At 44.2% G+C, this 16,607-nt stretch overlaps 1 protein-coding gene across 1 annotated transcript in view; it reads left to right on the top strand.

The window, feature by feature from the left end:
* st3gal3b (ST3 beta-galactoside alpha-2,3-sialyltransferase 3b) overlaps positions 1-16,293 on the top strand; it is a gene marked incomplete at its 3' end in the record, with an annotated part of 109,667 nt that extends 93,374 nt beyond the window's left edge. Inside the window, exons 12-13 of the mRNA XM_083782620.1 lie at positions 15,768-15,838; positions 16,180-16,293. Coding sequence (XP_083638746.1) covers positions 15,768-15,838; positions 16,180-16,293 — 185 coding nt within the window. The remainder of the gene's footprint in view (positions 1-15,767; positions 15,839-16,179) is intronic.
* Between the last annotated feature and the right edge of the window lie 314 nt (positions 16,294-16,607).

Here is a 16,607-nt window from a genome sequence, read left to right as displayed (position 1 = left end):
AACAACACTGGATGGTACCGAATGCAGCTTTCATGATAATGGAAATGGATTAAAAAAGGAAGCATGAGGTCAGTCCGCTTTCAAAATCGGGGTGTGTATATAGTTGTAGAACGGTTGGACAATAAGCTTACAGGAAATGCAATTTAATATACACACGAGTGTACGGACATAACTGGGTTGCACGGCTGATTGAACATACGGTAATCAAAAATCTAGATTGTGAGGTTTTATATTTGTCATTGTGAAACTTTTCATTCAGACCTGGTCTGCTATTGCACCTTGCCCTCGTCTCCTCACCATTACACAAAGGTTTAATGGAACAATAACCATTTTACAAGCCTTCTCGTACGAGCCATCTCTCCAATCCACCAGGCTCACAGAAGCACTATAAAATCGGATTTACCCGTCTGTAAAACAACTGCCCTCTCAGACCACAAATGCTGATGGTGAAAGAAATGCAAAATGCACCTCCTCTCCTTTCCATGCCACGCCGGAAGGCAGCATTCAGGAGAATTGTTTTTTTTTTTGTCTGAAGTCTCCTGAACTTGAACGCAGCATTTGGCATTGAACTAATTTGTTTCTAAATCCACGTCGTACACACCGCATCTCCAGTAGATAAAGAGTGCAGGGTCGCACCCCGAAAATAGCTGAAAATAGCGAAAATAGCAGATCTGTAAGCTCTCAACGCAGCGACGTGTTGAGAGCTTGTAGATCTGCTATTTTTGGGGGCCAAAAGTGCCCTCTTGTGGGATTTCAGCCCCTGCCTCTCTAACACTCTCTGCATGTGCCTGCTATAGAGCGCCACAGTCCCGCCCCCTACCAGGGCCCAGGAAATGATTCCCCGTTCATTTTCCTCATAGACATTTCAGAAAGTATTTATTTAAAGACCTTTTAAGCCTCGTACAAAGCCAACTCGAGTTGTGCCAAATCATCAGACAACAAACAAAAAGGATTGGGCCGAACAAATAATTAGAAAGATGTTTCAACACTTTTTTTTTGTCGTTTTTCTTCTTTGTAATTATTTGTTTGGTCCAAAATATTGTGTTTGTTGTCATGATTTGTCACGACTCGAGTTGGCTTCGTACGACGCTTAAAAGGTCTTAAATAAATACATTTTGAAATGTCTATGGGGAAATGCATTGGGAATGATTTCCTGGGCCTGGCGTCGTCATGAAAGGAGGCGCGACTGCGACGCTCTATTGGATCAGAGCAACACATTGGATAAAAGCACATTCACTGGCCACTGTTGCCACACATGGCTGAAACTAAGCGGTGATAAATGACAGGTTTTTCAGGTTGAGTTTAATCATCTTTGGTCATGAAGTGTGTGAGTGTTTTGAGGGCCGGGGGCCTGAATCTTGCCTTGGCCAGGCACTACCAACGCACGCAATGAATCGTTTAATTTCAACGCAACAATGTATTTTTCCACCAAATATCATTAACCGTTAACGAGTGTGCTTGTTTGAAATTCTTTATTTAGGAAATGGAATACCCCATTGAGATATAGGGCTGTATTTTGCGTGTCTTAAGTACCAGGTCTTATTCCATAACTTGAGTAAACTAAAGACCTGGAGGCGTGATCAATGCTCTTTGGCCACTCAGAATAGCCAAATGGCATTGATCACGCCTTCAGGTCTTTACTTTACTCAAGTTAGGGAATAAGACCTGGTACTTAAGACACGCAAAATACAGCCCATAGTATCTCGTTTTCGAGAGGGTCCTATAACTGTACAATCAATACAATACAAAACACATAAAAAGAGAGAAAAAAACACAAAAACATGAAAATATGCAAGCACAATAGCCAAGAGATGGATAATTTGTTCCGTACTCAGCAAAATAATTGAGGTGATATTTTTTTGTCAAAATTGTGCAGCCCTTCGTACACACACATTAAAGGCCTACAGTAACATAAGCAATATATGCATATTACACTTAAACTTTAGGGTTACTTAAACACTTAGTTGAAATGTAATGTATACATCCAAAACTTGTCAAAGTACATTTAATACTGTCGTCTCCCACCTATAATACCCAATAAACCTGTGACCCCCCCCCCCCCCTATGCCTGCAAATATACCCTTTACATAAAACCTATACCTAAACGCCCGCTCTGGGATAGCTTATTAACTTTGCCAAGCTGACGACAAGAAATAAATCCTATACAAATCACGCTGTAGTTCAACCTTGGCACGATATAACTTTGTTGTGCATTATAATTCAAAGTGTTGACGACAATGTCACGGGAATGAATCTGGCTTGTAATCCCCTGACACTGATCCTCTCTCGTCCGCTTGCTGTTCTGTCTTTTGAAATTGCGATGAAAATAAGTGAACCGTAGCGATATTCTAATCGTGCTTCTACTCCAGGAACTGTGATATGCGGCATAATATTGGGAGCTGTTGGCTTATAGTCTCAGCCCCCCTAATTGAATCCGCACCATTTTTCCGATGGGCGCCTGTAGGGAAACGTCAACATGCTAACCGTTATCACGTTCCTCCAGCGATGACTTTACGAGCGCCCCGACGACAGATTCCATTTCCCCCTCAGCAGTCCAGCATTCCCCCCTGTGTTTACAGCTGAGCTGCGGCAGAATCAGAGATGTCACTCCCGTCAGGGCTGACATTGTAAACCATGAGCTCAGTGCGTTGATATAACCTTCCATTCTAAACTCTTCGTGAACCACACTGGCATTTGTCATTATATCAGTGTCGTCATTAGCGACATTGTGTTCAGCTGTGAACAAGCTAATGAATGGAAACGGTTTTTTTTTTTGGTTTTTTTGCCATGTTGTTTGGAGCGTTTGGACCACAGTCGGCCACCAAGCGCCTGGCGTTTGATCTCTGACGAGCTGAAACTACTCGGCTGGTTTTTCTGTTGAAGCGGTTTTGTGCACGTGTCTTGCTGTGTACTGTAGTGATTGACAACAACCATGTACTGTAGCAGGGGAATTCAGGCTTCTAGCCGTGGTTCAAACGAGAGCCACTCCACACCTAATCAAAACAAAGAATTCAGCTGCTCTGTTTTCCCAGAGCGCTAGCAAACTGGGTGCTATAGGCTAGCTAGTTTCTTGGGCCACCTCAGTGATGCTTGCGGAACTCGACTATGCATCACTGTCGTGGCGATAATCACGTTAAACCACACACCCTCTCGTGTAATATTGCTTAGTTCATTCACAAGGGAATGCATGCCCATTTTCAGAGTACCTGTTGCAGTTTGACGTCTTGTGACTTGTGAGTTACACGTGGGACAGATATACTCTCTCTCTCTCACACACACACACACACACACAGCTCTGTCTGCTCTCAGTTTTAGCTCCCTATGTTACGTCTCAGTGACGGTCTTTCTTACGACGCTGTGATGGTTACGGTCAGTCGTGTGATCCGTCACAGTGGGGGGGGGGGGGGGGGGCTCGAGACCTCTGGAGCAGCTGTGGGGCCTGGAGAGCTCTCTACACTGTTCCCCCCCCCCCCCCCCCCCCCCCCCCCCCCCCCCCCCCCCCCCCCCCCCCCCCCCCCTCCGTGTAATTACTTTTCTCCACTCGTGTCTGTCTTGTCTCTCTCCCTCTTTGTGCTTTTCATTTATCCTCCTCCTCTCTCTCCAACTTCTATGTGACTCCATCCCCCAAAGGACCGCACAGGAACCACAGGTTCTGGTTACATGATCCACCAGGCCCACTGGTTCTGAGCCCAGTAGCACAGGAGATGTACAGTATGAAACCCAGAAGCACAGGTTCTGGTTACATCCAACCAGGCCCACTGGTTCTGAGCCCAGTAGCACAGTGCACGCTTGTACAGTATACATGACTGCATTACAGTATATCGGCACGCAAAGGGAGTCGTCTTGTCACAATGCGGAAATGTGTCGGCTGGTGTATTGTATAATCGCTCCTCTCGGATTTTAACGAGACTTTGGTGGGGAATGGAATTAGGATGACCCGAAAAGAGGATTAACTTTATAGGGTCCGTGAAAGTTCACGGTCACAAACGAGGTCCCAAAACGTGAAAGTGGAAAAAGTCAGATTTTCATGAAAGGAGTTTGTGTGGTGCGATCCGTAAGGCTCTGCCCCGAAGAGACCATGAAGAGGCTTGGTTTGAAAACATCAAAGTCGAGATTACAATAAAATTCCAAGGGGGCTAAACTACATAATTGGTACATTTTTTTAATTAACGGCTCGCAGTTGAGAAACAAAAATAATGATGATAAACCGTGACGTCGTGTTTTATTGTCACTGTATCAAAGATGTGTCATATCTCTCTGACGTTGTCCTTGTTTTTCCCCCTCCCTCTCACCCTCCTGTCTTCCCAACCAGTCATGGACACACAACATATCCAAGGAGAAGGAGTTTCTCCGCAAGCTGGTGAAAGCCAACGTCATCAGTGACCTGACGAACGGCATATGAGTTTACACCCACCCAGGTGGGTTTCCTTCTGCCTTTTGCTGCCCCCCCCCCCCCTCCTCCTCCTCCTCCCCTCCCCCGCTACAAAAGACACTGGGACAACTGTGGGGGGTGGGGGGGGGGGGGGGTGGAGGCCGTTGGACTGGAAGAAGGACCCCCCCCCTAGAAACAACGCCCCCCCCTTTCCCCACACACACACACACACACACTGCCTGAGTGTTTTTATATCAAAAGGAGATTATCGAAAAAGGAATGACTATAATAAAAGAACAGAAAAGGGGGGTGGGGGGTGGGGGGGGGGGGGGGGGGTAAATCTAGTGGGAGGCTTTCTGTGGGAGAGACGCACACACACGTGCCTTCTGAACCAAAAGGCTCCTGCTGGCTTCGCAGTAGGAGAGGAACACTCGTATAGGAGGGGAAGCGGGTCTGAACCATTGACAGTCGCAGGAAGGATCCGATTTCCCCCCCCCCCTCACCGCCCCCCCACACACACACACACACACCCCATCTCAGCCCCCCCCCCATCCCTTCTACTCCCTCTGATCACAGGACCCTCGGTTACAGGGCAGAGGACGACACAGCCGACGGGGGGGGGGGGGGGGGGGGGGCTGGGGGGGGGGGGGGGGGGGGGGGGGGGTCGAAAGACCGATTCGTCATTATGAAAAGACAAAGACGGAGAAGAGCGTATATTAGGGACGCAGTGCCAAAACGTACCTCGTGGAGAGGGGAGAGAGAGAGAGAGAGAGACATTCACCCTCCCCCGCCCCCCACACTCCCCTCTCTCCATCTAACTGCCTGAATGTATTCTCACTTTCCACCACCGTGTAAATATCGGAACGATTTTATGCGTGCTTTTTAACAAGCTGCAGCAACCCGACCTCCCCCCCCTCTCTCTCTCTCTCCCTCTGAACAGGACCAGAAATGATTTGGTTCCTAAGTTTCTGTCAGGCCTTTGAAGGCCGGACCGGCGGGGGAGGGGGGGATTGAGATTTGTTTTTATTTTTGCCTGTCTGTGTTTGTTTGAATTCCCCGGAAAGCAAAATCTCGCAGCAGACCGCTGGAACCCAATCGGCGTCAAAAAGCTTTTTGTGCTCACTGCCAGCCAGGAGAGGAGAACCCAAGGAAGGACAATATTAATGCAGGCCAAATCTTTGAGAATTGGCCTCGTGGTGGCGCTATATACTTAGCCCCGCTTCACATCTTTGCTTGTGACTTTGGGAACTTATAGGTCAAAACAATCAGAATTTATTCATGACATGTTGTTCAGAAAACACGCTTTTTCTTTTGCTACTATACATATCTGTCATGTGATAAAACGTATATTTCAAAGAATGTCATATTCTATCCCGCGTTTGCTCGAGGGGCCTATTTTACAATCAAATGCCAAACTCGATGTCTGATCAACCCCAAATTTCAATGAATCAACATATTGAGGGACCTCTACCAAAATGGGCAATTTCACATGGTCCCATATAGGGGTATACAGGTGACACAAATAATAACAAAGATTGGTTTAGTTGTTTTTTTTAACCCATCTTCACCAAATTATGAACGTAATGTTTGCCTGTAACAAGCTTAAAACATTGTGGGAGGGGCCCATTTCTTAACAGTCCTATACATCGTGACATGAACGGGCCAATCGACGCCAAATTGGAATCAGCTGGTTGACTGTTGGTGTGCGCACCTTCAAAAGCGTGCTTACTTCTGCCCATATAGGGGGGGGGGTGGGCCGCCCACCAATGCTAAACATTTGGAACCATAATGTCATAGAAACGCTATTTAACTCTGCAAGCTTCCTCGTGTCCTGATATGGCTGCAATTATTACACAGCCCCGGCCTGGGATAGGCCCATCTGGCCTGGCGGAGAAATGTGCTCTGTGATGTGAATCACCCCCTTTCTAGTTATAATAACCCATTCTGGGCGGGAACCCCTTTTGGTGTTTTAAAGCATTATGTTATTTAGCTATTAGAAAAATAGCAGATCTACAAGCTCGTAGCGCGGCACTCGTTGGTCTTCTATTTTTTTGAAAATCGCGCAAATGTGGCGCAAATCTTTGAATATGTATATATATCCTTTCAGAGCGAAAGTTTTTAACTCAAATCTTTGCTTCTTGGGGGGGGGGGGGGGGTCCCTGGAACAACATGTTTTCAGATGGGGGTCGTATTTTCCTCATTGGTCTCTTCATTACTCTTCTCTTCCACCTCCTGCTTGTGTTTCACCATATATATATATATATATATATATATATATATATATCCTGTCCTGTTCTTGACACACATCGTTCTCTTGCACCGTCTGTCACGTTCAAGTGGCAGCACCTGTTTTCGTTGCCTGTGGTTCTGCGTCAACGCGCAGCCAATGTCCTGCTGCAAAGGAAGTCCCAAGTTGGAATGGGACCGACGACCTTTTCATATCAAAACATCAACTCTCTCAACATTTTAATTTTTTTAACCTGACTCGGGAGAGTTCAAGATTAAAACCAGTTTGTTGATATTATTTCCTCCAAAATGATAAGCCTTTTATTTTACCGATCTGTTTTTTTTTTTTTTTTTAAGGTTGTATTTTAATTATTTATATTGTTACAAGTTTCTATGGTCCCAAATGTGTTATTATGGTCACAGGCAGGCCTGCTTATGTTGTGTTCTTGTTTTAGATAAGTCGCACAAAATGTGTGTTTTCTTCCAAATTTGCCACAATGCGCTTCCTTTTTAAGACTATAGCGGTAGTGTTTGGCAGCAGTGTTACAGATTACACGAGCTGTCCCATCCTCCACATAATGGTTCAATATTAGATTCCCTTTTTTCGGTAAGTATTAAAGGTCGCAGTAGGCAACATTCTTGAAGTAACAAGACATTTAAATGTAATCGCATGCAGCCAGCTATTCCTGTTGTGAGAGACTGTTGTGCATCATCTGAATTATTCCTTTTTTCTGTATGGGTACTGTACATCCAGACAGTATAGCGTCAAGGGGCTGAAATGACGCTCGTGCGCGACTTCAACTCGCAGACTCGTTTGCAAGTTGAAGCCGCGCGGCTAGCGCCATTTCCATCCACTAGCTGTTTAACACGGAGCCCGCCAGAAATGTAGTAAGTGTATAATTAATTTAGTCTGGCAGCCCGCCAGAACTGTAGCCTACGTTTTCTAGGATTTTATATTCTTTAATCCATGTTTTGATCCGATCGAACGGTTAGCTGCCGCTCGTTAAGCAAAACAGCGTAAAGTGGGACAGTGGTCGCGGCCATTTTGAAGATGCGGGCGCATCCTCTTGCACGCTATGTGCTGCTTTCAGTGGCCTGTATCTCCAAATCGGCGCAATGAATGTCGTTTCTGGTGAAAACGAGGTTTTTCCAACGGCCCCGACAGCAGGCGCTGCGATGCTCGCGGTCAGGGTTTTTTCTGCACCGATGCGATAGAACGACAACAACCGGTCAAGACGCCACACACAGCATCGTGTCATCGTAATACCTGGTTACGGATACTTTTGCTCTTCAAAACTTTTGCTCTTCAAAAAGGCGCATTATGTTATACTCTAGCCATTGAAAAATAAGCTCCAAGCTCATAGTGCGGCACCGAGTGCCGCGCTACGAGCTTGTAGGTCTGCTATTTTTGTGAAAATCTTGAAAATGTGGCGCAAATCTTTGAATATATATATTCTTTCAGACCGACCGAACAATTTTAACTTTTATCTTTGCTTTGGGGGGGGGGGGGGGGGTCTGTGGCCCAATAGAGATAATTCTGGGGATCCTTGACATGAAAAAGGTTGAGCACCACTGACATAGAAAACATAGGTTTTTCAGAAACTGTCTTGATGTCTCTCTCTCTCTCTCTCTCTCTCTCTCTCTGAAAGAAATGCTCAAAGAAAATCTGCAGTAGCCTTAGGCTAATCTCTCAACCGTTGCCTACTGCACCCTCAATACAGAAATGTTATTCCACTACCCTGTATTTTCCATTTGTATTATATTTTTGCAGCTATTAAGTACTCTTCTTAGCTGCCAATAGGCAAAGGTCAATTTGATGAAATGACTGGCAGTGTGGCAAGTGACACAATTTTAAATTATCTGAGCATTATGTTCCTGTCGATCGCTATAGTCTCAGTTTTCGATGTAATGTAAAATTATATTTTTTCTTGCACTTTAAAAGAAAAACAAAAGGTTTGTTTAAAGAGAGAAATGAAGGAGGCGCGCTTGATTGTTCCACGTCAGAGGCCCTCCGACACTTTGAATACGTCTGGCTGCAAGCAGTATTTCAGCATTGCTTCTGTGCAGCAATGCTTCAGTATTAAGCCCGCGAGTTCTACTTGTGTGCAGATGTTGCACACTGGAAAAAAACTGCAGGTCTACAAGCTCACAATGTGCCACAATGTGGCGTGTTGTGAGCTTTTTAGATCTACTATTGTAAGTGCAAGAGACAACTGGCGCAACCCAAGTATAATTCAAGGCATTACGCAGTAGTACAACCTTCTGGCTTCTCCCTCTGTTTAATTTAACCCAACCAAACTTTAAAAAAAATGTCACGTTAGGTCTACTTTCTACCTTATTTTTTTTTTAGAACACCGATAATCAGATGTGTACAGTGATGGTGCATTTTGTTCTTTGTAAACGTCTGCTTTTACCAAAGCAGGTTTTTTTCTTTTTTTTCTTCGTTTCAGGGTTTTGTTTGTTTCGATGACAAATGTGTTTGTGTGAGTTTGTGGGTGTTTTTAATTTTATTCTTTTTTGGGTGGGGCACTATATAGGTGAATGATCTGTTTTTTACTGCTTTGTTGGAAGTGCATACTCACTGTACTCTGCTACACAGCTACACTTGTCCTGTTCCTTGCAAGCGATGGGTTACGTTTTTGTTACAAAGCAGCAGAGTCTCTGTCTCTCTCTCTCTCTCCAGCAGGGTTCGGCTGTGCTCCTCCTTTCCCCAAGAAAAAAGAGCACATGGCATATTGTGTCCTAATCGGTCCCATTAACCCATTTCGAGCGGGAACCCCTTTTGGTGTTTTAAGCATTCTGTTCTACTTTTAGCTATGGAAAAATAGCAGATCTACAAGCTCATAGGCACTGAGTGCCGTACTATGAGCTTGTAGGTATGCTACTTTTTTTTGTGAAAATATGGCGCAAATCTTTGAAAATATATTCTTTCAGAGCGAATGCTTTTTAACTCAAATCTTTGCTTCTGGACGGTCCTGGAACACCATATTTTCAGATGGGGGGGGGTGGGGGGGGGGGTGTCGGTGGCCAAATCCAGATATCTTTGGGGTTCCTTGACATGAAAAGGTTTGACATGGAAGCTGAAAACTGTAGGATTTAGAAGACATTTTGTAGAATTGTCCTCAGGTAAATAATGGGCCAGTATAGGAATCCACCTGGGTTTTTAGGGAAGAGATCACTTTTTGAGGAACCTTGTTTGGAGCCTTTCAGAGCTCCGACATCTTATCGGCAAGACGCGATCAGCGCTACCCCATCGTATCGTTAGAGAGGGTCTGAACCCAGTGAGGTCTGGACCAGGACTCATCCAGGTCAGAGCCATAGTAGTATAGAGTTAACGCAACCTCTGTTCACTTCATGGGGCCAGTCCAATGGCCAGCCTCCTCTACATAAGACTTTCTATTGGGAAGGCTTTCAAAATGGGGACAACCGGAGGTTTACGGAATGCATTGGAGTCTATGGCGCTCGGACGAGTACATGAACCACGTGACCGGGCCATTTCCTGCCCCTCCTCAATATCGCAACTCTTCTATTAGATGGCTCTGCTCTAGCTCTGGTCCATAGCTCTAATACCTTTGCATTTATGTTTATGAGCTTTATGCTACTGAATGCAGACCATCCTCTCTCGTCTTTAGCGTAAATAAAAAGAACGCTTTTGCTACTCACCAAAACAAAGGCGGGTTGTGTCATTAGAACGCCTACTTTCCACTCTGATCCACACCCACCACACGTAAAAAACGGTACGTTTTGGCTAGAAAGGGATTTTCTTTCCACCGGAGGAAAAATATTCTCGGAGGCAATTCTCTGGGCAATATCGGTAGAAGGCGCAGTGGAGTAACAAAGTATTTTTTTTCCCCGGTGGAAACAAAACCCCTTTTTGGCCAAAGAGTACCGTTTATACGTGTGGTGGGGGGCTCAGAGTGCTCCCACTAAGGAAAGTAGGCTTTCTTTTTTTTCCTTTTTTTTTTATAAAGTATATTTATTGGTTTTTAAAGACACAGACATTACACAACAAGAACATAATAACAAACAAAAGAAAAGAAAAACAGCTCAGGCACAACACTATTATAAATAAAAAGATTAAATATACAAAGACATGACGAGGACAATGAACTATAATGACAAGTGACTTTCGAATTTTCATAGACTCCCAATCAGGGAATACATCCATACAGTACATTAATACATTAAAAAGGCGGAAAGTAGGCTTTCTAATGACACAACTCGCCTTTGTTTTGGTGAGTAGCAGAAACGTTCTTTTTATTTACGCTAAAGACGAGAGGCTGGTCTGCATTCATGCGAGCCCCGGAAGTCGAGAGTAACATAGCTCTAGTCTAAATGCAACGCATTAGAGCTATATGGACCAGAACTAGCTCTGATCCAGGTTTATGTTGAGTCCTGGTATACGATCGGTCACTTCTTCATTTGAGCTATAAGCAGGATTTGGGGCCCAGTCCGTTTCAGGTCCAGAAAAAACACAAAGTGGCTTCTGTAATTCCAGCTGGTAGTGAGTCGACTCCTTATAATAAGCAGAGTCGAGGCCAAGTTTGTGATAAGCCCTCTTTATCTTTTTCTGAGTTTTTCTTTTTTCTTTTTTTTCTCCTTGGAACTGAATTTTCTGAATGCTGGACTGTATAAAGACTTGAGACTCACTGGGATCCACCACCCTGCTTTCCTATCATCAGACATCCCCCCCACCTGCTTATCATAAAGCAGAATGTATTATATTGGTATTAGGGTAGTAATGGATATTTAAAGATTTTATTTTTTATTTTTATTTAAACATTGCACCTCACCTCAAATCAAAACACGATCGATCGATCGATCGATCAATCAATCAATCACCGCACTGTCAGACCTCTAGGCACACCATGTTCACCGGGGAGGCCATAAACAACACGATCCAAGTGTCATTTCTTTTTATATATATACAGGTATAAATGACTGTCCTTTCTGCAACTTGTTAATAAATACGTTTGTAAGTGGATATTCTGCACAGTAGCATTTTCTGCTTCCCTCCATGCCGATCAAAACTGTTGTGCCGTTATCTATATTTTTAACTAAACGGCAACCGTTTGTCCTGATATTGTTCTGATTATGTTTGTTTATACTTAGGCATAATATGCCTAAGTATATAGAAGAATTTACTATACTAGACATGTCTAGTATAGTAAATTCTTCTATTATCCCATTCTGAACGGGAACCCATTTTGGTGTTAGCATCATGTCGTGCTTTAGCTATTGAAAAATAGCAGATCTACAAGCTCATAGCGCGCCACCGAGTGGCGCGCTACGAGCTTGTAGGTCTGCTATTTTTGAAAAATCGAAGAACGACTGACATTTTTAGAATCTGATCTCAGGTCAGAATGGGTTAATCAGACCATTGTGTGTCCAGTGGAAACCTCGTATGAATCTGATCTCCGATCAGAATGGGTTATTTACTGTTTGAGTCTATACATTGCTGTCGTATGTATGCAGTCTATGCTTGGTCCCCTCCACCCCAGTGTTGTTTTTGGCAGAAAATGTCCATTTTAGTTTTAGTCTATATTAGTCTCTTGAATAGTTATCATTTAGTTTTAGTCACCTGCTGCCAAACAATCTACAGTCGATTTAGTCGACTAAAATGTATTTTGGCGCGCCTTGATGCTGTCGTAATGACTCATTTTACACATGTTGAAAATAGCCGATCTACAAGCTCACAACGCGTCGCGATGCATTGTGAGCTTGTAGATCTGCTATTTTTAGCATGCAACCAAGTATAAAATGAATGAATAGCCACTATATAGTCCCTTCCTAACATTTTAGTCTAGTTTTTATTTGTTAGAATAGTCAATATATTTAGTCTTAGTTTTAGTCATCGTAGCTTAGTTTTCATTTAGTTTCCATCAGTGAAAAAAGGTAGGCGACGAAAACATTTTTCTTCTTAGTTTTAGTCGACGAAAACAACACTGCTCTACCCACCAGAATGCAATGTGATTTATGTAGCTTGTTTGTTTGTTTTATTTCAAAGTGATACACAAAGTCAATAGAAATTTGAAGGAGGAGAATGCCTAGTAACAACCCTCCAGAAGTGGCATTCTCCAGGAATATTGTGTACATTCATAGGATAAAAACTACATCAATGTTGAATATGCAGATCTATTACAAATACAACATTAGATATATCGTACAGTCAGAGAAAAGAATATATGGACAATGTAAGAAGAAAAGAAAACGGCAGGACAAATTACAATAGCAAAGGTACACATTGTTTATGAGGTGACAGTACTTCATTAGACCCCTTGATGTGGTTGTTGTGTGCAATGATGTCTTCCCTTTGTATTTAGGGTTTCTTCCTGGAGGCTGAAAACCTTGACGGTCAAACGTGCCAATGAGGAAAAAAACAGTGATCTAGTGACATCACAATACCATCCCCTCCCCTAACCCTTCCCCCTTTATCATAAACAACCGCAGCTGTGGGTGCGGCTTCAATTCAGGTGAATCACCACCCATCACCACCAGACATACTTAATGAACTGGTGGGCTGTGTCCACAAAAACATTTTAACAAATACTGTACACTTAAATATATATATATATATATAGTATTAGATAATACCTGATCATGTTTTAGGGTGGGGAAAGAATCACGGCACTCCATCTTTAAGTGAAGTGATTTTATAGCACCTTCTTGAATTGACATTGGTGAGAATTCCATATTTTAGACCCTCTAAGACAGTGTCTACTCTAAACCTATATTAACCCTGTAAGACCCAGCGTTGCTTTTCTGTAACGTTTTTATTTTAATTAATTACTTAATTATTATTATTTTTCTGTTCTTTTTTCACCTAAACGTCATCAGTGATGTTCATTGCAATCATGATATTTGCGTATAAATACCCCCACAGAGGCTGAAATTCACACAAATTTAAAAATTCTGGACTCAATTTTGAACAATTTTGAACCTATGATTTTTGACCTTTAACCCTAATAAAAGTAAGTAAAATAATTGTAATATGTTTTTTGTGATCATTAGAATGTCTAGAACATGTTTTATTCATGAGTTTGAGACGTACAGTACAGGCCTTTGAAGGTCTGAGGTGATTTGAACTGTACGTGTTGAGTAATTATGGACCTGAGAATTATAGCCTATACCCAAATAGATTATGGAAAAAGGGTTGGCCCAGGCCGTGGCGTAACGGTCTGGGCACCTGACTGGTAATCCAGTCGCAGTGTGCCGCGGGTTCGACTCCCGAGCCCGACACGGCCTTTACTGCATGTCATCCCCCATCTCTCTCCCGTTTCCTGTCAGCCTACTGTCTGTCCCTTCAAAAATCAATAAAAGGCGTAAGCCGCAAAAAAAAAAAAAAAAAAAGGGTTTTCCCCCAATGATCCATGAACAAAATAGACCTTGTAGATCTGCTATTATCAGCGAATGTTCTCCGATTATCACAGGGACGTGGTGGGCCCATAATTCAGCCCGGGAAGTGGAGTTGTGGAGACCCTCTAGGCGCGCGGCCGAAGGCCGCATGCCGGCGAAACGCAACGCAGACGAATCAAGGGCGTGCGAGCGCATTTTAGTTCACTTTAGGTCCTACAGTGACCTAACAGGCTGCGCTGCAGCCAGGATGGCTGAGAGTGGCTGCTGTGCACAACATTATTATGTCCCAAAGCAACATGATTATATAGGCTGTTACCTTGTTAAAAGGCAATTGTGTATCTACAAAACTAAATATATGTTTTTTTTTTTTTTTTTTTTATTCCCCCAAAATTTTGTCCCAAATTTCCCAATGGCCAGCTCGTCTCTGGATTATGACATGCCCAGAATATGCACGCTATAATAGACAAATTCACAGAGGCTTGCCTGGGTGCGGCCATTACTGAGGTGTACCATTAAGTGCAGCAGCAATGATTAGCTACAACTGGCCTACGGAGCACCTGCTCCATGGATTACACCTCAGTAATGGCCGCGCCCAGGGCACCTCTGTGAATTCGTCTATATAGGCTTCCTGTGATTAATAGAAAAACCTCGTGCTGTCAGAGATTTGACCTCCTGTAGGATCCTGACTTCATCTGGTCCCAGTGCTGAAGCAGTGGTGGAAAAAGTACTCGATTGTTTTACTTAAGTAAAAGTAACAATACTGCAATTTAGTAAAGTAAAAGTAGGCCTATACTCATTGTGCAGAATGTGCCATTTCACAAGTTCAAAAAGTGTACAAAATCTATTGAAAATAGCAGATCTACAAGCTCACAATGCGTCGCGTTGCTTGTAGATCGGCTATTTTCAAATGGCCGAAATGTACAGGGTTGAAGTGGTTAATGTATGTTTTCTAATCAAAGTAACTAGTATCTAAAGTTTTCAAATAATTGTAGTGGAGTAAAAGTAAAAAACAATTGGCTCTGTATAGTGGAGTAAAAGTATTGGAAATTGGATACTCAAGTAAAGTACGAATACCTCAAAATTGTACTTAAGTACAGTACTTAAGTAAAAGTACTGGTGCTAAAACACGTATATACATCTTTGGAGGCTATACAGCAGGTGGTCTGCAGAGTGACTCTACCCATCAAGACGTATAACGTATGGCCTGCACACGAAGCAACACACTTGCAGAGGCACCCCCGAGTCTCATCTTATTCAGGTCCCATATGTATACAGACAGTGCTCCGTTGTGTGTGTGTGTGTGTGTGTGTGTGTGTGTGTGTGTGTCCAGGACTCCATTAGTCTGCCTGGACCGCGGAGAGTAGGATTTCCGCTCTCTGCTCCGGTGTCTTCTATATTGACCTACAGAGAGACGGAGGAAATCATTTTTCAACTCCCCGCCTGTATGCACACCGTCCGGACTTCCACTCTTAATGGACGTGTGCTCTCCTTTTCTCCTGTGTGTTTACAGGTATGTCTATCCCACTCTGTCCCATTCTGTGTCCTCTCTCTCTCTCTCTGCTACACTCACTTTCCCTCCCCTCGCCTCCGCTCCCTCCCTCCATCCTTCTGTGTTTCTGTTCCCTGTCTTAGCCCCTTGCATTTGTTTCCCTTCACGTGCCAAGCCCTTATGTGGGGATCTAGTTTCATTGCAGTAGCCTTGAGGGACCCATCCAGGAACGCACACACACACAGTCGCGCACACGCACACGCACACACTACTCAGCTGCAGTATAACCCTGATATGTGTTCACACACCCCCCAACGTTAACAGGAGTGGTGCTGATCAAGAAAGGGCCGAGCAGCGGGGTCACTCACTCCAGCTGGTATATAACCGAGGGTGAGGTGGACAACAATTCAAATCCGTCGCGCTTCACTGACCCCACCAACCAACACCCACCACCTCAACACCGGCTTCTCTTGACTCAACGAGACTTTCACGATCCCCCGCGGGAGGAGAGAGAGAGAGAGACCCCGGTGATCCTTTTCTCCGTGTCATTCTCTCGCTACGCCCTCTTTTTTTTCTCCTTCCTTTCTCTCTCTCCGTTTGGCCTCTCTCTCCTCTTCTACAGAGTGGAGGATATCCACCACCTGGGAGCTCCTGAGGCAGCTGTGGCTGTGGGGGCGGCCGCCGTTTTGACTGTGTTTTTGTGTCCTCGGCGTGTTCCTATCCTGCACCCCTTCAGCCTGACGGGCTCTTTTATTCCCCGCGACAGCTCCCGGACCCCGCCTACCCTCGCCGGAGCAGGAACGGAGGAGCCTTGCACTGCAGCCCCCCCCACCCCCAGGCCGAAACCTAAACTCCCCTCGTAAAAAAAAATAGGGGGCTGGTAAAAGAGAAGGAACACACACACACACACACACACACACACACACACACATAACAGGGACTCACACACAGCACAGACGACATCCGTTTTTTTTTTTTTACTCTGTTTACTTCAGACGGGGTCATCTGATCTGCAGGAAAACACCCTCGGTCTCCCCCCCCCCCCCCGCCTGTCACTTTTCCACCTTTCTTCGGCTGACCTTTGTCTCTCTCTCTGAATGTGGCACACCTGGTAGTACATCGCTGTCGTTTACAATACACGAGCCGTTAGAGTTTCAATGAACT

This window comes from Protomyctophum parallelum, assembly GCF_964188405.1.
Source record: "Protomyctophum parallelum genome assembly, chromosome: 14".
NCBI lineage: Eukaryota > Metazoa > Chordata > Actinopteri > Myctophiformes > Myctophidae > Protomyctophum > Protomyctophum parallelum.
This window is presented reverse-complemented; position numbering and strand designations above follow the sequence as displayed.